The 25036-nt window shown below is 45.1% G+C and overlaps 2 protein-coding genes across 2 annotated transcripts; one reads left to right on the forward strand and one right to left on the reverse strand.

The window, feature by feature from the left end:
• Positions 1-580: 580 nt before the first annotated feature.
• On the reverse strand, positions 581-10034 carry LOC117415531 (uncharacterized). Its single transcript, XM_059027825.1, has 4 exons — positions 10030-10034; positions 9074-9109; positions 6458-6551; positions 581-1846 (listed from the first exon to the last, which is right to left on the reverse strand). The coding sequence occupies exons 1-4, from the start codon at positions 10032-10034 to the stop codon at positions 1283-1285; spliced, it is 699 nt and encodes a 232-aa protein (XP_058883808.1). The 3' UTR covers positions 581-1282.
• Positions 9891-25007, forward strand: LOC117415497 (zinc finger CCCH domain-containing protein 4-like). Its single transcript, XM_034025974.3, has 14 exons — positions 9891-10406; positions 13911-14145; positions 14748-14861; positions 15206-15446; positions 15841-15998; positions 16355-16460; positions 16771-16916; positions 17763-17867; positions 18246-18357; positions 18632-18741; positions 19228-19616; positions 20131-20486; positions 21279-21533; positions 21888-25007. Exons 1-14 carry the CDS (start codon positions 10321-10323, stop codon positions 23585-23587), a joined length of 4113 nt encoding a protein of 1370 aa, XP_033881865.3. The 5' UTR covers positions 9891-10320; the 3' UTR covers positions 23588-25007.
• The last annotated feature ends 29 nt before the right edge of the window (positions 25008-25036 follow it).

Consider the following 25036-nt stretch of genomic DNA (forward strand, 5'->3'; position numbering starts at 1 on the left):
CATAGGCGACTGGCTGAGACGTGTCTTGTTGAACTTGCAGGAAAACCAGGAACGGGTGAAACTGCTGTGGAATGGGAGTCTTATTACAGACAGCAGCTTCATACAAGATCTCTTAAAACGAACAGAGATATCGTTCTGCTGAGTTAGTTTGTGCCTAAACAACATGAGTGGAACAAGCACAAGGATCTTACACAAGCTGGGATCCCACTACAGCTCAGTATAGCTCACTTCTTCGCTAAATACACAGCAGAGACAAACTAGAATCCTTCTTCAGAGAAAATAACAATATAAAAATGACCCTGCTGCTGTATTTGCAAGTCAAATTCGGAGCACTTCTCTGGTCGATGCCTCTGTGGAATTTGCCTATCAACTCAAGAGAGACAAACACATATTGGGAGTCGATGTACAGTCCCCTTGAGTCATGCTTTTGATCCTTTTTTAAAAACCCTGCAAAACAAGGCAGCAGCGTCGTTGCGTCCCAGTTCACAAATCCGATGCAAGACTGCTTGTGTCTGTCTGTCTGTCTGTCTGTCTGCGTCTCTCTCTGTCTCTGTCCCTCCTCAGCTGACAAAGCTCACCAGCACGTTGTTTCGGATCTGAAGCAGCAGCTCAGAGTCCTCTCCCACAGGATCCATGCCCTTATCCGTGCCGGATTTCAGGAGCACTGAACGAGAGAAAGGACGAAAAACCCCGAGGAGCCCCCAAAACAGTTGTTTATCCTCACGAAACAAGACTCCTACTGCACAGCAGTTTCATCCAGTCCAGGTTTTCCTACCAGCCACAGTGTGTACAGGTAACAAGTTCAGGTGTGTCTTATTAAAACCAGGAATGGATCACACTGCGATGCAATGGGAGTCTGAACAAGGATGTCATTAACATCCACCCTCCATGATCTTAATTCAAAATTATTATTATTATTATTATTTATTTCTTAGCAGACGCCCTTATCCAGGGCGACTTACAATCGCAAGCAAATACAAATACATTCAAGTGTTACAATATAAGTCATACAATAAGAACAAGAAATACAATAATTCTCAAGTGTGACAAACCACAATTCAATAATACAGCAGATAATAGTGAAAGTTACATCAGGATATGATTAAGTAGTGATAGTTACATCAGGATATGATTAAGTACAAAATACTACAGATTAAACACTTGGGAGATTACAATATTCTGAGGTACAGGATTAAATGCAGTAAAATAGGGGGCAGATAAGAGCAAAATAAAGCATATTTAAATGAAGGGTGATAGTGTCCCAGGATACAACAGAGGAGTTCTACAGGTGCTGTTTGAAGAGGTGAGTCTTAAGGAGGCGCCGGAATGTGGTCAGGGACTGGGCAGTCCTGACATCTGTAGGAAGGTCGTTCCACCACTGCGGAGCAAGGGTGGAGAAGGAGCGGGCTCGGGAGGCAGGGGAGCGTAGCGGAGGTAGAGCCAGTCTTCTAGTGCAGGCGGAGCGGAGAGGTCGAGTGGGGGTGTAGGGAGAGATGAGGGTCTGGAGGTAGCTGGGTGCAGTCTGATCAAGGCATCTGTAGGCTAGTACAAGAGTCTTGAACTGGATGCGAGCGGTGATCGGGAGCCAGTGGAGCGAGCGGAGTAGTGGAGTAGCGTGGGCGAAGCGAGGTAGAGAGAACACCAGGCGAGCAGCAGAGTTCTGGATGAGCTGGAGCGGACGGGTGGCGGACGCAGGGAGGCCAGCCAGGAGGGAGTTGCAGTAGTCTAGGCGGGAGAGTACCAGGGCCTGGACCAGGAGCTGGGTAGCATAGTTGGTGAGGAAGGGTCGGATTCTTCGGATGTTGCTCAGGAAGAATCTGCAAGTGCGTGCCAGAGTGGAGATGTGCTGGGAATAAGAGAGGCAGGGGTCCAGGGTGACTCCAAGGTTTTTAGCTGAGGAAGAGGGAGAGAGTGTGGTAGATTCCAGAGGAACAGAGATAGAGAGATCAGAGGAGGGGGAGGAGGAGGGAAAGAAAAGGAGGTCAGATTTAGAGAGGTTGAGTTTGAGGTGATGCGAGTGCATCCAGGAGGAAATAGCAGACAGACAGGTAGAGATACGGGAGGAGATGGTGGAGTCAGAGGTGGGGAAGGAGAGGAAAATCTGAGCATCATCAGCATAGAAATGGTATGAGAAACCATAGGATGCGATGAGGGGGCCCAGGGAGCGGGTGTAGAGAGAGAACAGGAGAGGACCCAAGACTGACCCTTGGGGGACTCCAGTCAAGAGAGGGTGAGGTGTGGAGGTTGCTCCACGCCAGGTTACCTGGTAAGTGCGGTTGGAGAGGTAGGAGGAGAACCAGGCCAGAGCAGTGCCAGAGATCCCCAGGTCAGCAAGAGATGATAGTAGAATAGAGTGATCAACAGTGTCAAAGGCAGCAGAGAGGTCGAGGAGAATTAGGACAGAGGAGAGAGAGGCAGCTCGGGCACACTTAAGTGAGTTGGTGACAGAGAGAAGGGCGGTTTCAGTGGAGTGAGCAGAGCGGAAGCCAGATTGGAGAGGGTCAAGCAGAGAGTGGTTGGACAGGAAAGCAGAGAGCTGGCGGTGTACAGTCCGCTCGAGGGTTTTGGAGAGGAAGGGTAGGAGGGAGACAGGACGGTAGCTCTGGAGGGAGGTGGGGTCGAGGGTAGGTTTTTTGAGGAGGGGAGTGATAGAGGCTTTTTTGAAGGCAGAGGGGAAGATGCCAGAAAGTAGAGAGGTGTTGAGGAGGGAGGAGATGAAGGGGAGTAGAGCAGGAGCAGCAGCTTGAAAGAGGTGAGTGGGGAGGGGGTCCAAGGCACACGTGGTGGGTTTGTGACCCTGGAGCAGGGAGGAGAGGTCAGAGTCTGAGAGGGGCAAGAAGGTGGAGAGGGAGGGCGAGTTAGTAGGGGATGTAGTGGGTGTAGGGGTTGGAGCAGGAGGGGGTGCGGGGGAGGGAGAGGTGTTAAAGAGTTTGCGGATATCTGAGAGAAGAAGGAGGCAAAGTCGTCAGGGGAGATAGAGGAGGGAGGAGGAGGGGGGGGAGGGTTTAGGAGGGAGGAGAAGGTAGAGAATAGTTTACGTGGGTTGTTAGTGGAGGCTTGGATTACAGATTGGAAATAAGCACATTTAGCAGAGGAGAGAGTAGAGGAGAAGGAGGAGAGAAGAGTGCGGTAAAGGTCTAGGGCAGCAGGGAGTTTGGTTCTCTTCCATTCTCTTCCATTTCTTTTCAAAATCAGAGCTATCACTGTGATGAAAGAGTAGACCATGACATGTACAGAATATTAAAGAATAATACATTTGAAATGAAATCACGATTCTCCAGATCAATGCGAAAATAGTGACAAATCTCCCCTTTACCAGCGAGAGAGTAAACACAGCACTGGGAAAGATCAATGCTTTAACCTAAATAACACAACTCTAAGAGTTCTTTATATAATACACACACATGCTTAAACCTTAAATTAAAACCAGTGGACTACAGAGATTTCTGTAAATGCTGAACAAGGAAAAGGGGGATGAGAGACAGAGAGAGAGATCACGATGGGGAGAGGGAATTAGAATGCTTTTTTTTGGTTTTTTAAAAAATTTAGTAGTCACCAATTACCCTGTTTTTCTCCCAATTCGAAATGTCCAATTGTATTTAGTCCTCGGTCGGCAGTGGAATAGCCTGGACTCGAAGGGGCGCCTTTACTGGATGCGCCACTCGGGAGCCCTGCTTTTTGGATTTTTATTAGAGATTTTTCTACACCCAGCTCTTTGTATTTCTAAAAGCGACTTCCTGCTACATTCAAGGTAAATCAAAACAAAACACAACTAAAGATACGACCTTGAGTTAAAAAGAAGAAACGTGATTCTGAGCTGCCACACAGGGACGTGATAATCCAGGAGTCGTGCTTTTCGGGAAAACAAGCGAGCAGTTCAATATGCAACACGCTCCCTCCCTCCCCCGCTAGCAGCACCCTGGGGCACAGACACATTACCATGACTATCTCAGTCTGTCACACAAACTGAAACTCCAGGTAAGAACTAGAAGAAAACAAAACACACCTTTCTAAAAGTTTAACGCAGTATTTTTGCAGTTGCTTTTCCTTTTGAATGTACACTGTATATTTACCATAGTTTACCCTTGTTTTTTTAATCTGCTTTATCATACCTTGCTATTCTTGTCAATCCTTGCCTATGCTTTACCAACCTTCCACTTTGCTGTGCTTTTACTGAGGGACATTTTTATAAGGGTTAGTTTACCACACCTCTCTGTGCTTTACAATGCTTCCCTATGCTTTACCAGACCTCTCTGTGCTTTACAATGCTTCCCTATGCTTTACCAGACCTCTCTGTGCTTTACAATGCTTCCCTATGCTTTACCAGACCTCTCTGTGCTTTACAATGCTTCCCTATGCTTTACCAGACCTCTCTGTGCTTTACAATGCTTCCCTATGCTTTACCAGACCTCTCTGTGCTTTACAATGCTTCCCTATGCTTTACCAGACCTCTCTGTGCTTTACAATGCTTCCCTATGCTTTACCAGACCTCTCTGTGCTTTACAATGCTTCCCTATGCTTTACCAGACCTCTCTGTGCTTTACAATGCTTCCCTATGCTTTACCAGACCTCTCTGTGCTTTACAATGCTTCCCTATGCTTTACCAGACCTCTCTGTGCTTTACAATGCTTCACTATGCTTTACCAGACCTCTCTGTGCTTTACAATGCTTCACTATGCTTTACCAGACCTATCTGTGCTTTACAATGCTTCCCTATGCTTTACTAGACCTCTCTGTGCTTTACAATGCTTCCCTATGCTTTACCAGACCTCTCTGTGCTTTACAATGCTTCCCTATGCTTTACCAGACCTCTCTGTGCTTTACAATGCTTCCCTATGCTTTACCAGACCTCTCTGTGCTTTACAATGCTTCCCTATGCTTTACCAGACCCCTCTGTGCTTTACAATGCTTCACTATGCTTTACTAGACCTCTCTGTGCTTTACAATGCTTCCCTATGCTTTACCAGACCTCTCTGTGCTTTACAATGCTTCCCTATGCTTTACCAGACCTCTCTGTGCTTTACAATGCTTCCCTATGGTTTCCCACACCTCTCTGTGCTGTATCACACTGTGCTGTGCTTTCTCTACGGGGTAGGGACAGTTTTGAAAAACACGTCCATGCTGCAGTTTATTAAAATCCAGTTTTAATAATTTACGATGGTTTTCCCCTCTTCTCGTGTTAGATTTTGCCCAGGTAGTTTCCAGGACACTGAAAACAGAAAGCCGCTGGATGGACTATGAGACTGTAGCAGCAGCAGTAGCAGTTGCCGCGGTAACTCCTTTTATTACACAGATGCAGAACCGCAGTGGAATGTCAAAGTTCAGTTCCCTAGTCTGCTCCAGTCATGCTCTTGAAGCTTTCACGTAAGTGCTGCGGATCGCTCTCCAACCCTTTCTGATGACACCTCACTTCCTGCGACCACCTGTCAGTCAGCAGCGTCGCTCGGTTACGCCTCGCTAGTCCCCGCCCACTCTCAGTTTCCACACAGGACAGAGTGGGGGAAAGAAACACATGAACGAAACAAACAGCAAGACAGCCACACAGCAGCACAACACATTACCATTACAATCACAGCACAACTGTGAATCTGCCCTAACAATTACAGTGCTAAGCGAAGCGGCGCGTCTCCTCACCATGTCGTCACACAAGCATTGTCTGTGCCACTCGGTAAAACAGGAACCTCTTGTTCCTCAAATCGGGGGTCAGTGCTATTATTAGCACCAAAGACAAACGGGTTTAACCTTTAAATAAATACATTTAGAAAAAAAAACAACACAAACTGAGGAAACAGCTTTCAGTTGAAACCGTCTCTGTGGGAATAGGAACAAGATTTTTAAGAGGAGTAACACACACACATTTATATACTATATTATTATATATATAATGTTTAAGGGTGAAACCTTTTTTCGGCACTCACCAGTGTCCAGTCGGGTGAGTCTAGTTTCATCCAAATCTTCAGCATCAATGCTGGGCCAATCTAGTTTTACCTATTCCAATTATTTGGGTGAGTCTAGTTTTGCATTTCTACACTCAGCCCTGCCAGCTTCCAAGTGTGTGCCAGGGCACTTGCCTTGTCTTTGCGATGTTAAAACTTTATTTCTTATTTAGGGGTTCTTTGCTTGGGAAATACTAACCAGGGCTACGTTATACAGTAGCACTGAAAAGAATGATGTGTTACAATACTGCCCTGCACTATTGCAATGTAATTGGTGTTATTACTAATATTATTTTATTTACCATTATAATTATCATCATCATCATCATCACCATTATTATCGTCATCATCAACACACTGTTTTTTCCATTTAAAATGTAAAACAGCAGAGCTGAAAAGACACGAGACAAACAGAAAAGAATGGACAGAAAGAGAGAGAACAGAGAAAGAAAGAAAGAAAGAAAGAAAGAAAGAAAGAAAGAAAGAAAGGACAGAAGGAGCCCCGTGGGCCGCTTCCTCACCTTCTTCACCAGTGTCGTCTCTTTCAGGTCCAGTTTGGGTTTTTTGGCCTCGGGCTCGTCGCTCCTCTCTGGTTTCACCACTTTGGGCTTCTCTCTGAAAACCAAACGCTAAACCATTTCAGGGTTCAGTGCTATGAAGAGGTGACATATGATAAACAGCACATCTCAAATCAGAAGCAAAACTCGTGTGACAGTGGACCCTGTGTAAATTCTAGCACGCACAACTGCAATAAGAAATAAAACTCCTGTTGCATAGTGGTTTGATCCGTTCCTGGTTTTACTAGGAGCTTAATAAGACACATCTGAGCTTGTTACCTGCACACACTGGGGCTGATCAAGCTGGTAGTTAAACCTGGACTGGGTGACACTGCTGTCGTGTTTCCACCCAACAACAGGTCAGGCACACCTGGGGAGAGTTTTATTGTTATTATTAGTTAGTCATTTAGCAGATGCTTTTATCCAAAGCGATGTACAGAGACTAGGGGGTGAGCGATGTATCATCATCCACTGCTGCTGCAGAGTCACTTCCACTCTCCTCAGAATATTGCTGGGTTTAATTGGGAGGGGATGGAGGGGAGAGGGGAGCAGCAACAACATAAAGCAGTGATGTTTAAAAGCAGCTCCAAATGCATTTGAAGTGAAGTAAACATTTTAATGATTTTGCTTTTTAATTGAATTTCAATACTAAGTGACCCCAGGACTTTAAGGGATCTGCATACACACACTTGTGTTTTCAGTATTACTCTCCCCATGTGCAAGCCAGATAAACACTCAGGGATCACTGTGTACAATATTAACAACTGGCCTGGTACCCTACAGACCTATAATGAATAAGATAACGCTATCGAAATCGCCCTGAAGGCTGAACTCGAACGATCTCAATGAAGCCCGTTCCTTGGACAGCCCTCGTTTTGAACTAACCCGTTTCGTTCTTTGTTCTTTTGCCTGTGGTCGGGGCTGATAAAGCCTGCGCTGTGCACAGGAGAGGAGTCCAAGTTCCTTATCCCGGAACTTCACTCGCAAACGGGCGTACCAGGGAGCACCCAAAAAACAGGCCCACACAATCTGAGGAAGAGCTGTCAAAAAAAACACGCACCCAGCTACGTTCTCGAAGCTGCTCAATCCAAAACAGTTTGTCTGAACAGACAACACAGACGATTTACTAACCTAAAGCGAATCTCAGGCTGCTGACGGTTAATTTGCAATTCCAATTACAGCAGAACTGTTTGATAAAATTACAAATTCCACTGCTATGGGGCAGCAGTGTGGAGTAGGGGTTAGGACTCTGGACTCTTGACTGGAGGGTTGTGGGTTCAATCCCAGGTGGGGGACACTGCTGCTGTACCCTTGAGCAAGGTACTTTACCTAGATTGCTCCAGTAAAAACCCAACTGTATAAATGGGTTTAATAAAAATAATGTAATTGTATGTAAAAAAAATAACGTATAAAAAATAATGTAATTGTATGTAAAAAATAATGTGATATCTTGTAACAATTGTAAGTCGCCCTGGATAAGGGCGTCTGCTAAGAAATAAATAATAATTTTCTTCCATTGCAATTACACTGCTGTAAATACATTAACATCTCAACACACCAGCGCTTTCTTATTTCTGTGACCTGTGTTTCCTCAGGCATGGTGCTGTGAGCTGCGCAGACCCTCCATTTATTACCAGACAATAGGAGGCAGACCGCTGGGGAAAGGAACACGGAGTTCTGAGATTGTGAGTCACGTTTCCTACATCCCCTTTCTCTCGCTACTCTGAACTTTGTCAATTGTAACAGCCCCCCACCCCGGACGACCTTCCTGTAAACAGTCAAAGAAAATAATAATAATAATAATAAAATATGATTGGGTTGACACACAGACACTGCACTGCTCCCTCCCACCCCTAAGAGAAAGGGTGCTCCCTCCAGTCCAGGGGAGGTTCTATTCAGCTTTAACAATTGAACGTTTAAGTCAATGGATTACTACAAAAAAAATCATTGGCTTTGATCCCAGAACACACGATACAAATGAATAACTAAAATAATCTAACAAGGTTCACAGAGTGCAAAGGAAACTTTTCACCTTTTAATACTTCATTGTAAAGGAGCACGCGCGCCATCTAGTGGCTCTCTGTGGTATAGCCTCTGGCCAAGAGATCCCCGGTACGCATCAAAGAAATTTCAACTCCGATAACTCAATCGTTTCATTAATAGCTTTGCTGTAGGGGTCACTGATCAGTTGTACTGCACAAACTGATTCTTCGGATAAGCTCTCCACAGAAGCGGGTTATTGGTGTCGATCGGGCTGATTTATCATACCATCCACGGGGATGAGGAACTGGGCTCGGACAGAGTCCTCTGTAACCTGGAAGTCAAAGAGCATCTCAATCATTGAAAAATTTAGCAGCACAGGGATGGCAATAGCACAGCAGTGTCACCCATTCCAGGTTTGGTATGGTAATATGACTCATATTGCAGAGCGGTTTGCTCAATTCCTGGTTTTATAAGACACACCTGAGCTTGTTGCCTAGCAAGCTGGTGGTAAAACCTGGAATGGGTCGAAACTGCTGCGCAACAGGAGTCTTATTGCCATCCCGCAATGGTAGGAGACCACAGGCAGGACGCAGGTACCTGATCGTGATCCAGACAGGATCAGGTTTTTGGCCACTTCAGCTCCGAGACCCTTCATCCCGACAAGCAGGACTATGGATGTGCGGAGACTGGAACACAAAGCGAAACAGAGACCAGGTGGTTATTCATTATTATTATTATTATTATTATTATTATTATTTAAAGTCATTTAGCAGACGCTTTTATCCAAAGCGACTTACAGAGACTGCAGAGTCACACTTCCAATAGGACCTCGGTTTTACATCTCAAAAGGACGAGAGAGAGAGAGAGCCACACTCGATGAAGCACGCTGTCCACAAACCAATCTGAATGGGGAGTGTGGGAAACACAGCATGCCCCTACTGTAGTCTGTACCATCAGCACTGTATAACTTTGATATTGTTTTAAAAAGGAAAATCGTGTATAAATTGAAACTGCAACTCTGTATATAACTACACGGTGTCGCTCCATTCATCGACTCGTTGCGATCTGAACATCACATCGTTTTACGAACACACAAATCAAAATGTATTAAATTAAGTCTGATGGTACTTTTATTAAATGATAAACACCCACCGCTTCTGTGCACCCAGACCCCACAGACGGATTGTTAATGTTTTGTAAGATAATTGGAAAATCATAATTAAGCAGTTTTATATTCAAAATCCCGCTAAACCCGGTTTGAAAAGACGCTTACAGATGACGCGACCACAATAGTGACGTGTGAGTTACGCAATTATAAAGTCGATAAAGAAGGGGGGCGTAACTATCAACGTGGACCGGCATTAAATTCTTAAAGTACGATTCTTTTTTAAGAGTACATCGATCTCTTTACTCTGTAAATACTGTAATGCAGTCGATATGCTTACGACGTTGTAATCGGACGACTGAAAAAACAAACCGATCAACATTTAAACAAACAAAAAACGGTAACCAAGGTCTTCGGCTATCTCCGTGAGCCCCCTACGCTTTGCGACGTCATCTTCGACAGCTCCGCCTCCCGCCCGCCTCTTCTCTCGTTAGTCGAGCCACGCCGCCATTTTACGCAGAAGAGTTTCATTTTTCAGCGCGGCTATAGAGGCAGGAGCGTGAGGGGAAAAAAAAACAGTCTCCTCTCTTATTATTTCTTTGTAAATGTGGAATGAAATTATTCAGAACTGAACATTTAACTAAAAAACAATAACCAACAAAAAAGCTCCAAAAACAGTGACGCATAAACCAGTATACACCGAGTTGTAATTTTTTTTGTACTAAAAGTACAGAGGGAAATGGCTGTGGAAAGCATGAATGTCCATCAATCTTCCCCAACAACCTCCAACCATGAACACAGCAACAACGTCCTCACTGACGAAAGGTCGAGTAATTCTACATATTTCTGTAAAAGAGTTTATTTATCCTGGGCTTTTTTCTTCTTTATAGGTAGAAAAGCCCCCGTGGCTTTGTAAATGTTTTTGTTTTGTTTTGTTTTTCAAAGGGAGTAAAGAAAGTCGCCAATTTTTCGAGGAAACAAGTAAAGGTAACAAACGCCATCTTGAAACGTTGCAAAAAAAAAAAACCCGAAAGGAAGGCCAAACCAACATTTTTTTTTAACTGGGATTTTGTACAGTATTTTAATTTAATATTTTTAGGTATACTTTTTAAAAAAAATAAAATAAATTACACGTTTTTTTTTTTTGGATAAACTAAAGAGAGTTTTTTTTTAAACAAGTATCCGCCAGTAATCTAGAAAATTTTTACAACAGAATCAGACGCAGGACAAATATTATGGAAAGTGTATTTGTTAAGATACAGCAATTACTACTACGGTTTTTTATTATTTGATAAATTATTTTAAAGTGTTAAAACCAAGTCTAATTCGAAAGATACGTTGTTTCTGATAGAAAAACGTCATATTTTTTAAAGCTGTATTACAAATACGTATTTTACAAAATATGTACCTATATATGAATAGTTTATATTTGTCTGTTTAATTTCGACGATAAAGGAAGTGTTGTTTAATTGAAAATAATGAGTCACTGGGGTGTGGCGTGTGCAATTTTATCTGTTCAAACGCAGTTGGTTAGACAAAAAAGGCAAGCTAGTACTGTATTAGATTAGAAAACTTAACATTTTCTAAATAATTTGTCCTGAAACTATTATTACAGTGTTAACTTTAATATAAGTGTTAATGTTTTTTCCCCCCACTCAGCTTTTAAAATAGTCATCATTATTTACTAATTACATAAACTGCATATATATATATATATATATATATATATATATATATATATATATATATAATCCAAATGTATACTCAACCCTACATGCATGCAACTGGTATGTGTGTGTGTATGTATATGTGTGTGTGTGTGTATATATATATATATATATATAACAATTCCTACAGTATATAAAGCATGCTTTTAGATTTTACAAGTTTATTACACATTTCAAAGTACAGTCTTTCAAGAAAATGTTCCATATCATCAGGTCTCCAGAATCTGTTAAAAATAAAACTAAATAAAAAAAACTTTTCAGGGCATACAGTATAAAAACCCCTAACCCTTTACTCTCAATCCCCAATACTGTACTGTATCCCATGAATATATTAAATCATTATTACCCCCCACCCACCCATCCACTTATTTGTATTACAGTAGTTGTGTATAGTAAATGTTAAAAAAAAAAAAATAATCCTTTCATCAATTTAATTTTTTTTTTCTTACAGTATCTCCTTTTCCAGATCATAACGTTTCAAAAGCATTCCTGAAGTAAAACAAAACACAACACTTTTTACTCCCTTAAAGCTCCATTAGGACCTGTATTTAGAATTGGTATTCTTAGGAGAAAGGAATACAGATCTGCCCCAAATACAAGGCAAATAAACCAGTTTGATTTTCTATTTCTTTTTTGGGATACATTTGCAGTGTAGAACTTTTTCGCTGGTAAGTGCCCTATATTGTTAATTCCAATCAATACCTTGCTGTAAAATTGACCCAAAATTGTGCTTCGATGTTTAAAGTAAATGTACCTTTGTAATCCCTTAGCAGTTCATAGAGTATCTTAGAAGAAATCTACTCAGTTCTAAGCTTTTTGCACAGAGAATTGTGAGGGTCTGGAACCAACTCCCCAGTAATGTTGTTGAAGCCGACACCCTGGGATCCTTCAAGAAGCTGCTTGATGAGATTCTGGGATCAATAAGCTACTAACAACCAAACGAGCAGGATGGGCCGAATGGCCTCCTCTCGTTTGTAAACCTTCTTATGTTCTTAAGCTTATTATTATTACTTGTATAATTTATTAATCAGGTGTGTCTATTTATAGTTTTATCAAAATAGTTCGACCCAGTAATTTTATCTTTGCATAACTGCGTAACAAAGAAAAAAAAACCCACCACACTGTGTGTGTGTGTGTGTTTGGAAGACAGATAAGGTGTTGATGGTTCCTCGCTGTGGAACTTATTAATCAGAAATAAGACTAGTGGAAGCTGTAACACAAACCTCCAGTAACACGCAAAGGTAACTTGATAAGGACTTATCGAGTGCTGCTTTAAATTGGTAACTGGCGTCCATTTAATATTTAAAATCTTGAGTTTTGAAAACCCTTGTTATAAGCTGTTGCTTATCTTCAAGTAAAAATACACTGGTGGGGGTATTTCTGCTTAATGCAAATGCATATTTTACAGAGCGGAAGAAAACTAGCAGACCAGTCATATTAAGAAATGATTCGAAAGGTTATTTAACCGTCCCTTCAGTCTGCAGCTTCCCTGCTTATTTTATACTGAAAACATTTTAGTTGTTGTAAGAAAACGTGACTCTGTTGGGACAACTTGCTATTAGTTCGCTAACTTGGGTAACATTCATTTTACTAATAATAATGCCGTGTCTTGGTCTAAATATCTTGATAAAAAAAATAGCCTGTTATGTTCTGTGTTGACATTTTTTATTGTTTCTGAATGTTTTGTTGAAACGTGTTAGAGGGAAGGAGGCGGGATAAAAAAAATAACTAATGTATCAGACGTTGAAGATCACTTTCGCACTGTAAAAATGGGTTTCATTTCTCTTTAGTTTTCCAAACTTTTAAATATAAGGATTAAACACATTTGAACATTCATTTATTATGAGCACCTGTAACTGACCAGCCAAAATAAAAATAAAAAAAACCCTGGAAATAAGACTCCCATTGCACAGCAGTGTCACCCATTCCAGGTTTTAAGACCAGCTTGATTAGCCCCACAGTGTGTCTAGGCAACAAGCTCAGGTGTGTCTTATTAAACTCCTTGTAAAACCAGCAATGGATCAAACTGCTGTGCAGCGGGAGTCTTATTTCCATCCCTGTAACGTGTTTGTGTGTAAGACTGCATGTGTACAGCGTATTACGTTATATGGTATGAGACTGTAGAAATATTGAGGAAGAAAGCCTGAATTGTACACCTCTGGAAACGCTGAGGTTAAAGTTCAAGCAAAACTGAACAGTGTAATTGTTTCTACTCGGTTTGCGCGCTCGTACCGTCGTGTTGTTGGGTGATCTGTTTCGACTCGTTCTTGGAATGCACTTTGAATTCCAGAGTTGTGTTTTGTTTTGTTTTGTTTTTTTTAAACACCTTCCCAAATAAACTATTTACAGGACAGAAAAATACAAAAAAAACTAAATAAAACAGAAAACAGTAAAATGTGAGGGATAACGTTAAAACAAAGCGAAAACTGGTAGCAGTTTCACCTATTCCAGGTTTTACTAAGAGCTTGATAAGTGAGCTAGGAGTGGAGTGTGTATAGTGATTTGGGTACGGAGTGTGTATAGTGATTTGGGTAGGGAGTGTGTATAGTGATTTGGGTACGGAGTGTGTATAGTGACCTGGTTGGTTTTCTTGGCCCTGCAGCAGGGAGCATCAGGAGCTGGAGGAAGGGGAGCTAGAAGATGACGGAGGGGAGGTGGAGAGCCCCAAAGCCGGGGAGCCCCAGGAGAAAACGGGGGGCCGCGGGAGAGAGAGGGAGAGGCACGGGAGCGGCTCGGAGGACGACAAGTCTCACCGACGCAAGAGGAAGAGGAGGAAAGAGAGAGAGAAGGAGAAGGAGAAGAGGAGGGCGAAGAAGAGACGAAAATCCAAACACAAAGTGGGTAGCCTGGACAGAACTGTACTGATCTAACTTTGCTGTGCTTTCAGCTGTAGGGTCGACTCATTGCTGACGGAGATCTGTGCTGCTGAGTTTTCTGTTTTCTGATTGATTCTGTTTCTTTACTCATTATTTCTTGTGTTTGATGTTGTGTGCTGTGGTGCTGTGAGCCTCTTGCCAGGTCGTCGTTGGAAATGACAGTTTGTTCTCAGTTGACTCCTCTGGATAAATACAGGGTTCGATTGATCGATTGCAACTAGTGTAAATATTCACACTACGCAAGGGTAATGCCTAATACAAAATTGGCAAAGAGGGCACAAGAGAATGAAATACACTCTCAGCTTGATTCGAGGTAGCCACCAAACACTGAGCAACACACGCTTCGGATGAGACGTAAAAACCAAGGTCCTATTGGAAGTGACTCTGCAGCAGCAGCTGTGATGCATAGCTCACACCCTAGTCTCTGTTAGTCCCTTTGGATAAAAGCAGCTGCTAAATGACTAATATAATAATAATAATAATAATAATGATGACGACGACAAGAAACTAATGGGAATAAAATGTAAACCTTTGCTTTGATTTGTTTGGTCCTCTTCCCACAGCGCCACGCTTCCTCCAGCGATGAGCACTCCGAATTCAGCGACGAGTCGGACTACAGCCCCGGCGAAAAGGGCCTTCGCAAATACAGGGAGTACAGCCCCCAGTACCCCCCCCAGGTGAGTCTCTGTCAAGCAAAACAAAAGTCCACTTTGACTTGCAGGTTTTAAAAACAAGTTGATCTCCAGGGAGGAAAATAAGACTCCTGTTGCATAGCAATCTGATCCATTCCTGGTTTTATTGTGAGTTTAATAAGACGCACACACACAGCTGAGCTTGTTACCTAGACGCACTGGGGCTAATCAAGCTCGGAAGTAAAATCTGGATGAAATGGATGAAACTGCTATGCGATAGGAGTCTTATTTCCAGCCCTGCAGGGCTTGTGTTAGTACCAAGCCATCTGATCTTGTGTTGCCGATAGTACTGCACTGTTAATGTTAACGTTGTGTTCGCTCCTGCCTAGGCACTACAACCTCACCCGGGGTACCTCCCACCCCCTCACGGCGGCCCCATGCCCAAAAAGGGGAGCTACATGAAGCTGGAGAAGCCGGGTGGCTACGGGGGCTACGATAAGTACGAAGAGGAGAACTTCGAAGGGGGAGGGGGGGAGGAGGAGATGGGAGACGAGGATTACGATGACTTCACCAAGGAGCTGAACCAGTACCGCAAAGCCAAGGAGGGGACGGGGGGCAACCGGGGGAGAGGTGAGCCAACAGGGGAAGGGGGCAAAAGGGGCAGGAACCAGCAGGGGGGAGGTGGGAGGGGGGTGATGGAAACTGAAATAATTTCACGAAACTTGCGAAGACCTTCGAGAAAGACTTCCAGTCGAGAAGGAATAATTGCGTAGCAGTTTCACTCACTGCTGGTTTTAACCAGGAGCTTGATTAGCCCCTTAGTGTGTGTAGTCAACAAGCTCAGGTGTGTCTTATTAAACTTGTAGTAAAACCAGAAATGGATCAAACTGCTGTTCAATGGGAGCCCCATTCCCATCCCTGAGTTATGCCTTTCGGCCTGATTTATAAGTTTGTAAGACACCCTGTACATAAAGAGATTGAGATTAATGCTTTTATGTTTGTTTGTTTATTTATTTTTGTCCAGGTGGTAAAGGTCGCGGGAAGAACCAGAGAGGTCGAGTGGGAAGGGGAGGAGGAATGAGAGGAAGAGGCGGGCGAGGAGGCGGGCCTAGGGGCAGGGGGCGGGGCAAGATGGGCGGGGAGAACGAGGACGGAGATGGAATGTACTGTGAGGAGAGGGAGGTGAGGCGCTGGGAACAGCTTCCTGTTTCATTTTCCTGACCTGTAGAATTAAACATGTTTGAACAGGGATGGGAATAAGACTCCTATTGCACAGCAGTTTCACCCATTCCAGGGTTTACTACCAGCTTGATTAGGACCAGGGTGTATAGGTAACAAGCTCAGGTGTGTATTTAAACTCATAGTAAAACCAGGAATTGGTCAGACTGCTGTGCAATAGAAGTCTTATTTCCATCCTTGCACTGCACACTATGCAAACACTAATGCTTACCTATCTGTTTGATATTTGCATGTTTTAGACAATGGTTAAATAGCTGACTGATTGATCGATCGATCGGTTTGCTTGTTTTTCGTTTCAGTTCGGAGAGGAAGACTTTGACCACATGGGTGACGAAGAGTTTGACGATTACTCCAAAGAGCTGAACCACTACAGGAGGAATAAAGATGGGCCAAACAGAGGGAGAGGTGAGGACACAAATCCTTTTGAAAACGTTTCGCAGCAGAGAGCCTACTGGTGCTGAATTATCAAACCAAGAGAGGGGGGGGGGGGGGGGGTCACGTGAGCAGTCCTCAACCAATGAGAAGCTGTCATCATCTATTTCCATCCCTGGTATCGCTAATACAGATCACGATTCAAAGTGTATCCCAATGCATTTTATGGACCTGACTCTTCTGAGCATCTCCTTTCGCATGCAGTGGCACCACATGGCCGGCTGCACTTGTTGGTTTGACCGGTTTGTATTTGAATTGTTTCTTGTTTGTCGGTTCCCGGCAGGTGCTAAAGGAGGACGGGGGCGTGGCCGAGGGGGAAAGGGGGGCCGGGGGATGAACCGAGGACGGGGGAGGAACAACCGGGGGAGGGGGAGAGGAGGGGACTGCGGGGGTCACGAGGAGGAGAACAACGGAGACATGGACATGGGGGTACGTGGGGCTGAGAAAGGGCTAATCCTGCTTAGAGAAGTTCAGTGAAAGCACAGCACAGTGAAAGCATGGTAAAGCATAGGCAAGCATTGTAAAGCACAGAGAGGTCTGGTAAAGCATAGGGAAGCATTGTAAAGCACAGAGAGGTCTGGTAAAGCATAGGGAAGCATTGTAAAGCACAGAGAGGTCTGGTAAAGCATAGGGAAGCATTGTAAAGCAGAGAGGAATGGTAAAGCTTAGGGAAGCATTGTAAAGGACAGAGAGGTACGGTAAAGCATAGGGAAGCATTGTAAAGCACAGAGAGGTATGGTATAGCATAGGCAAGCATTGTAAAGCACAGAGAGGTCTGGCAAAGCATAGGGAAGCATTGCAAAGCACAGAGAGGTCTGGTAAAGCATAGGGAAGCATTGTAAAGCACAGAGAGGTCTGGTAAAGCATAGGGAAGCATTGTAAAGCACAGAGAGGTCTGGTAAAGCATAGGGAAGCATTGTAAAGCACAGAGAGGTCTGGTAAAGCATAGGGAAGCATTGTAAAGCACAGAGAGGTCTGGTAAAGCATAGGGAAGCATTGTAAAGCGCAGAGAGGTATGGTAAAGCATAGGCAAGCATTGTAAAGCACAGAGAGGTCTGGCAAAGCATAGGCAAGCATTGTATAAACTTTTATAAACGCAAGTCTGTTTTGCTCTTATAAGCTAATATGTGTCAGATGTCTCTAATTTTGTAGGGGAGCTCATCTTGTGTGGTCTGGACCACCAATCAAAGCTATCCACACTGTGCAAGATGGCTTCCTCGTGGTACGTGCATCGATAAGTTAACCTCTACTCCCCTTACCTGTGTCTCTCCGCAGGACTGCGGCCCGCGCAGGAACGACCAGGACAAGTCCCACCAGCAGGTCTCGGACAAGAAGGGCAAAGTGATCTGCAAGTACTACATCGAGGGCAGGTGCACCTGGGTAAGACGTGGTCGATTCCATCTCGCTTGTTTGGTTGTTAGTAGCCTATTGATCCCAGAATCTCACCAAGCAGCTTCTTGAAGGATCCCAGGGTGTCAGCTTCAACAACATTGCAAGATTACAGAGATGGAAATATGACTCCTGTTGCATAGCAGTTTTTGATCCATTCCTGGTTTTAGTGGGAGTTTAATAAAGCTGATTTTTTGGAACTTGTTGCCTGTACACTGTGGCTAATCAGACTCCTTGTAAAACCTGGAATGGGTGAACTGCTTTGCAATAGGAGTCTTATTCCCATCCCTGCCGTACGTGCGTCACACCACTCACATTTCTGCTGCATGCGATAAATTAACCTTTTATTTTTTTTTTTGTATTTTCTAGGGGGAGCACTGCAACTTTAGCCACGACATCGAGCTACCCAAAAAGAAAGAACTGTGCAAGTTCTATATCACAGGCTTCTGTGCAAGAGCTGAGAACTGCCCTTACATGCACGATATCCTTCAGCGACTTTCCCCAAGCGCTCTGAGCTCAGAGTCGATTGTGCAGAAAAAATAAAAAATAAACTATAGGAACATAATTCAGATCTTTTATTTTACATCATGTAATCAAAGAAACTACAAAATGATATTGCAAAAGTCTACCGGAAGCCTTAATAGTTGCACAATATTTCATGTTAGATAAGGAAATGTTTTTCGATTACAAAAAAAAAATAAATTACCCCGGCTGGAGTAACAGTAACTGTTTGTTAATCCTTAACTGTGTCCCACGTGACTTCCCATGCAAGCTGTTTCACACCACTGGGTCCTGCGTGAATGGAGACGAATGCATGTTCTCCCACGAGAACCTCTCTGAGGACACACAAGACCTGCTGAATAAGGTGAGGGTCTCTCCGTTTCATACCCCTGGAATCAGGGTTGGGTCGATTTCCTGTTCTTCAATTGCAATTCCATTTTTAAAATCAAAATTCCAAATATTCGGATCAGCACTGATAGCTGACAGAACCTAGAGACTTCCAAGTCTTTCCTCTTCGAAGGTATGGTAGCCCAGTTAGTTTCCTACCAATGAATGCATCACCCCCATAACAAGAGCAGGGGTGTCAAACTTCCTGGCGAAGTCTTCTGACTTTAATTCCACCCACGAGCTCTCAGTGACTTAATTGGTCTAATTACTTGATTCATTGCACAAATGTAACACTTTTCAGTCCTCAAAATGTTTCGTAGGTCGTGTACCTTGAATCACGTTATTATTTTTTTTTTTAAATCATCTTCTGTTAAAGACCTTGACAAATACTAAATATGTGCAACTGAACAAATAATGAAGAGTCAATAACGACACAGAGACACGTTTTACATTCGTTTCCCAGTTGTTAGCTGAGGACGCAGAAGCCGGCGCGGAGGATGAGAAGGAGGTGGAGGAGCTGAAGAAGCAGGGCATCAACCCGCTCCCCAAACCTCCTCCTGGGGTGGGCCTGCTCCCCACTCCCCCCCGGCCCCCTCCCTCCGACCCCAGCTCTCCTGGAGGGGGTCCCTGCGACTCTCCAGGGGGTTCCGGGCCCGGATCAGCCCCCTGTCCGGTACCAGGGGGCCCTGGGGGAGGACCTTGCCCAGGACTGGCACCACCTCCTGGGCCACCGCCCCCCCAGCCCATGCCTCCCCCCCAGCCCTGCCTCAACAACATGCAGAAGAAGATTCCCTCCCTGTTTGAGATTCGGGTGCAGCCCACCGGCCAGCTGGCACAGAAACTAGGAGTGCGGTGAGTTGCAAGTCAGGGTTTTCAAACGGGGGGGGGGGGGGGGTCGCAAATCAACCACAACAACAACAACAATCTAATTTATTTATCTATTCCATTGCAATTTGTAGAGAGGCTGTTTGATTAGGCATAGTTACAACATATTTACGACTGTTTTGATTTGTAAGAACAATTCTTTAATTGATAGTTTAAGAATTTTATCTACGTGGATTAGTTCTCTTCTACAAATATTTCATTGACGTGTTACAAGATCGAGAATTTAATATGAACAGACACACACACACACACACACACACAAGGAATGTTCATTCAACAGTAGTATGTACATATTAAACAGAAATCACAAAACGTCACAGCTAAACTGATGCAGAAAATCTTAGAATCAGTCAGCTACTGGGAACCGGACGAGCGCTGATGGGCCGAACAGCTTCCTCTCAGTCGGGAGTCTTCAGTCCCATTTTCCAGTTTAATAAACTCCTCTAATTATTTTTTTCTCTCCCTCTCTCTTCTCTTCCAGACCCCCAGGCGGCCCTCAAGGCCCTCCCCCACCCGGGCCCCCTCCTCCGGGCCCCCCACCCCCCCACTTCCAAGGACCGCTGGGCCCTCCAGGACACATGGGGCCCGGACCCCCTCCAGGGCCCCCAGGAATGAGGCCCCCCGGCCCGATGCCCCACGACATGTCGATGGGGCCCCCAGGCATGAACCAGGGACCTCCTCCGATGGGCCCCGGGCCCCCGATGATGCCATTCGGACCAGGCGACGGACCCCCTCAAGGCATGATGCCCCCGGGCCCCCCACCACCCTACTTTGAGAACTTTGAGAACTTCTACCCTCCTCAGCAGGGCATGGAGATGGAGCGAGGGGGAGAACAAGGTGCAGCAAAGAGTGCAATAGAGTGCACTACAAGAAAATGGTTTTCAGTTTTAAATCGTCATATTGCCAATAAACACCGTAAAAAACACTGGAAACAGTTACTCAATTCACATTGACATCACCCCTTTCCCATTTAAAACATTAAAAATAAAATAATAATAATAATAATACTACAAAAAAAAAAAACGAACTACCTTTCCCAGTGCTGCTGGGCAATGTCCCTCCTTCCTGACTTATATCTATCATTGATTTGTTCTGAATACTCTAAACCCGCCCCAACTACTGAGTGACAGCACATTCCTACATTTCTATTGGAGACTCCGCTTGCAAGATTTCAAACGAGATTACAATTAGGAACAGAGACATGTTCATTTAAAGCTATATTACAGTTATGTAGGGAGGATTTAAAACAAAATGGCAAACTGTGGCGAAATATAAAAAAATACACTCAAAAACCCCGGCAGAATGTGCCTCTGACCATAAAGATTTCGTTGTGCAGCACAGCGAAGGAAAGAAGGTACAACTTAAGTGTGCAAGTACTGTTGAGTTACTACTATACAATATTGTGACAGAAAACAGTGGCCAAGCATTTTGGAAAGTAACTGATAACAATCATTTCACACAGTATATAAAAAGCAAAAGCTCAGAAGAGAAAAAAAAAAAGCATTTACATTAACCTTGAAAATAACTAAAAAAGAAGCAGCGTAAAATGAATTAATAAAAACAGAAGCCCTGAATATAATAGAGCTCCATACAGTACATTAGATTACAACCCCACTGTTTTTTTTCTAGAAGACGATTACGGAGACTACGAGGAGATGGAGCAGGGGGACGACTCGATGGGGTTCATGGACCAGCCTCTCCCGGACCAGGGCTCCATGATGGGGCTCGACCCGGGGGCTGGGCAGGGTCCGAACCAGCCAGGGATCCCGGACTTCCTGCCCACGGCCCAGCGGGCTCTCTTCATGAGGATCCAACAGAAACAGCAGCAGGCAGAGGAGCGGGCGAGGAGGCTGGCAGAGGGAGGAGGAGAGAGAGACGCGGAAGGTACGACCAAGCCTTCCATCCCTTAGAAAGAGTCCAGCATAGGGAAGCACTGTAAAGCACAGAGAGGTGTGGTAAAGCATAGGGAAGCATTGTAAAGCACAGAGAGGTCTGGTAAAGCATAGGGAAGCATTGTAAAGCACAGAGAGGTCTGGTAAAGCATAGGGAAGCTTTGTAAAGCACAGAGAGGTCTGGTAAAGCATAGGGAAGCATTGTAAAGCACAGAGAGGTGTGGTAAAGCATAGGGAAGCATTGTAAAGCACAGAGAGAGGTGTGGAAAAGAATAAAGCAATCAATACTGCACACTCTGATAAAGTAATTAAAAAGAAAACGATTACCCTTTCTCCCCCCTTGCAGGTGACACGGCTAACTGGTACTCCAGCGAGGAAGAGGACGGTGGCGGCAGTGTGACCTCCATCCTCAAAACCCTTCGCCAGCAAACACAAGCGGGCAAGCTGCCAAACCAGCCTCCCCCTCCCCACCCCACAGACCCCAGCCCTGGGGGTCTCAACAACCCTCGCCCGGCCACAACCAACCCAGCAGCAGCGACAACAGCGGCCGCCACAAGCCGTCCGGCTGACCCCCGACTGTCCCGGGACCCCCGTCTCACCAGGACGGGCGAGACCAGCCAGAGTGACCCCCCTGCGGACCCCCGCCTAGCCCGCCACGCCCCGCCCCCGAAACCAGACCCCGCCCCCCACCACAGGGCCCCTAGCGGCCCGCCGGACGAGGAGGAAGGGGAAAGGGTCTTGCGTGACAAGCCTGTCCCCATCCCCTCGGAGCCCGTGCTGGGCCAGGCTCTCAAGGACCCCCGGTCCCAGCTGCAGCAGTTCAGCCACATCAAGAAGGACATTGTCCTCCTCAAGCCCAGCTTCTCCAAATCGGTGCTCTGGAGCCCCGAGGATTTGATACCCCTGCCCGTGCCCAAGCAAGACTTCCTCCCCTTGCCTCCCGGGATCCCCCCAGTGACAGCGGTGGACCCCAGACTGAACCGAGCCCAGCAGCAGCGAGAGCACACGGCCCCCCCCGTTCCTCCCCCTCCTCCTCCTCTTCCTCCTCCTCCCTCGATCCCCCCTGCCCAGCCCGAGCCGGCCGCCCTCCCGGACTTCGAGCTCCTCTCCCGGATCCTGAAGACGGTCAACGCTGCTTCCGGGCAGGCGCCCCTCCCCCAGGTTCAGCCCCCGCCCTCCGCCCCAGCGGACAAACCCGTTGACCCGCGGATGGCACGAAAGCACCCAGCAGACCCCAGATTCCAAAACCAGAAACCCGCGGTGAAAACAGCGGGCGAAGCTTCGTCAGCCGGCTCCGCTGCTACTGCAGTTACTGCTGCTGCTGCTTCCCCCCCAGTCATTGCTCAACCAACTCAGCCAGCAGCGTCAGCCATCGCCCCTTACGACCCCAGACTGCTTTCAGCTGGGGGTGGGGGGAGAGGAGGGGGAGGTGTGGGACTGGGTAGCGCCAGTACAGGTCAGAGCAGTGTGCTGAGCAGTATAAGCCTGTATGACCCCAGGACTCAGAGCACAGGGAGTGGGGGAGGAGGAGGTGGTGGGGGAGTAGGTAGTGGCGCCTCGACAGCTAAATCCGAAAGCGGGAACACTGCGAACGGGAATTGTTCCTCCGATCCCAAAGCAGGCGAAGCTGGCAAGCCGGTCAAGCTGAAGGAGCCTCTCTTCATGCGCAAGTCGGCGCTGGATCAGCCGGAGACGGAGAAAAACGCTGGCTCAGAACAGGCCACGGACAGATACAACAGCTACAATAGGCCCAGGCCCAAGCCCGCGGCTCCGCCCCCGTCGGCCACGCCCGCGGTCGGAATCACCAGCGACGGTTCTGCCGTTACCGGGGTCTCCAATCCGGAATCCGGACAACAGCCTGGGGTTCACAACCTCCCTGTGTCTTCCGTGTTCGGGTTGAAACAGGCGGCCAAATCCGGGGGTACGGGGAGCCCCTTTGGTGGCAGCAGCCCCGCGCAGCCGGCAGACAGCGCCGAGCAAGACGCAGCCTCGCTAAAAGAGGTGTTCAAGGGGTTTGACCCCACCGCTTCTCCCTTCTGCCAGTGAAACGATTCAAAGGACACGCAAAAAAACTGTTACATTGACAATGGGGGAGGACGGTTGCGATCCTTCTTTTTGACTTCAATCAGTGTTTGTTGGTACAACTTCAGTGGGAATGGAGGGGAGAGGCAGGGGTGAAGTTTTTGTGCTTTTTAAAACGAACAAAGAAAAATGTTTCTTAACCCAAAAAACTTTACAGAAACACTTGTTGATTGTGTATGATTCATACTTGTTTTGAACATTGATTTCCATTGATGAGAATTAATAACCGGACCTTTCTTTTTTTATCTTTTATTTTTGTTGTAATATTTCGTTTTTCTATATGGCTTCAGATTAATTTGTAAACTCTTTTGAGGAGCATGTTTTTTATATTATTACTCAGACTCTCGTCTTTTGTGGGGGGGAGAGGGGAGGGGGGGTTTTAAAAGCATGCACTGCCACGTTAATTCTCATGATAGAAGAAAATAAAAAAAGCAGATTTTCTTTCATTTTTTTGGGGTGTTCAAAAGAAGAAAATGCAGTTTTCTTTTTAAATCTTTTCTATCGCTTGTCTTTGGAGAGTCCGTCTTATAATAACCATTAATGCATTTAATTGTATTTTAAATGTTTTAGCTGTACTCAAACAACGTAGCATTATTTAAGGCAGTGGCATTATTACATACTGGCTAATCTTTTGATGTCAGTGTGGGAATTGAAAATCTAACTGCATATACAGTACTTTTGCGACTAAAACTACATTTTCCAAATGCATCTGTTTTACCGTCTTTAAAATGTGTATTGTTTTTTTTTTATTGTATTTATTATTATTATTATTTTTTGTTTTTGTACACTTTAAATACTCTTTATGTAATGGAAAGTTTGCCTGTATATATTTATATAAATATATCTGTATTTTCTTTTTTGTTTGGGGGGCTCCATAGCTCATCTGAAATTATTACCCTGTAAAAAAAAAAAAAAAATTGCATCAAGACTTTCAAACTCATTGAAACCCTTTGCACCTTCATCCATTGTTATTAAACATTAGAGCTGCATGGACCTGTTTATTCCACTGGCCAGTTCGAACTCTACAGGGCGAGGTTCGCTGGCGTCCATCGGGCTGATGCACCATTCAGTGTGAAACGAGTGTAGAAACAGCTGCCTGGGTTTGTGTGGATCGCTGTTCTCCTCCAGAGTCTAAGAACAGCAGCGATCATTACAAACCCAGGCAGCTGTTTCTTCACTCACGTCACTGAATGTTAAATGACCCTCATCTGATTTCTGTGGGTAGCTCCATCACAATGATCTAATCACTATATGTTGTGTGAAGTAGGAATTTCGGTGGACTAAAAAGGGTTAAAACAGGTTTTGTAATAAAATCCCGGGTTGGAGTTTTGTATGGCTTTTACTGACGGTGGAATGTGAAATAAAATATAAAAATACCAGCTGATCTTCAGAACGAAGGTGAAAAACTGACTG

The sequence above is a fragment of the Acipenser ruthenus genome, chromosome 7, assembly GCF_902713425.1.
Source record: "Acipenser ruthenus chromosome 7, fAciRut3.2 maternal haplotype, whole genome shotgun sequence".
NCBI classification, from domain to species: domain Eukaryota; kingdom Metazoa; phylum Chordata; class Actinopteri; order Acipenseriformes; family Acipenseridae; genus Acipenser; species Acipenser ruthenus.

Bases quoted from the DNA above. Each gene is read 5' to 3' on its own strand.
- LOC117415497 (XM_034025974.3), top strand. From the start codon at position 10,321: ATGGCTGTGGAAAGCATGAATGTCCATCAATCTTCCCCAACAACCTCC. The intron at 16,461-16,770 runs GTGAGGACACAA...GGTTCCCGGCAG, and splicing joins TGGGCCAAACAGAGGGAGAG to GTGCTAAAGGAGGACGGGGG. The intron at 19,617-20,130 runs GTGAGTTGCAAG...CTTCTCTTCCAG, and splicing joins GCACAGAAACTAGGAGTGCG to ACCCCCAGGCGGCCCTCAAG.
- LOC117415531 (XM_059027825.1), bottom strand. The intron at 6,552-9,073 runs GTACCTGCGTCC...TTTGGTTTTCAG, and splicing joins CCTGTCTGGATCACGATCAG to AGAGAAGCCCAAAGTGGTGA. The intron at 1,847-6,457 runs GTGAGGAAGCGG...TCTTATTCCCAG, and splicing joins AGACGACACTGGTGAAGAAG to CACATCTCCACTCTGGCACG.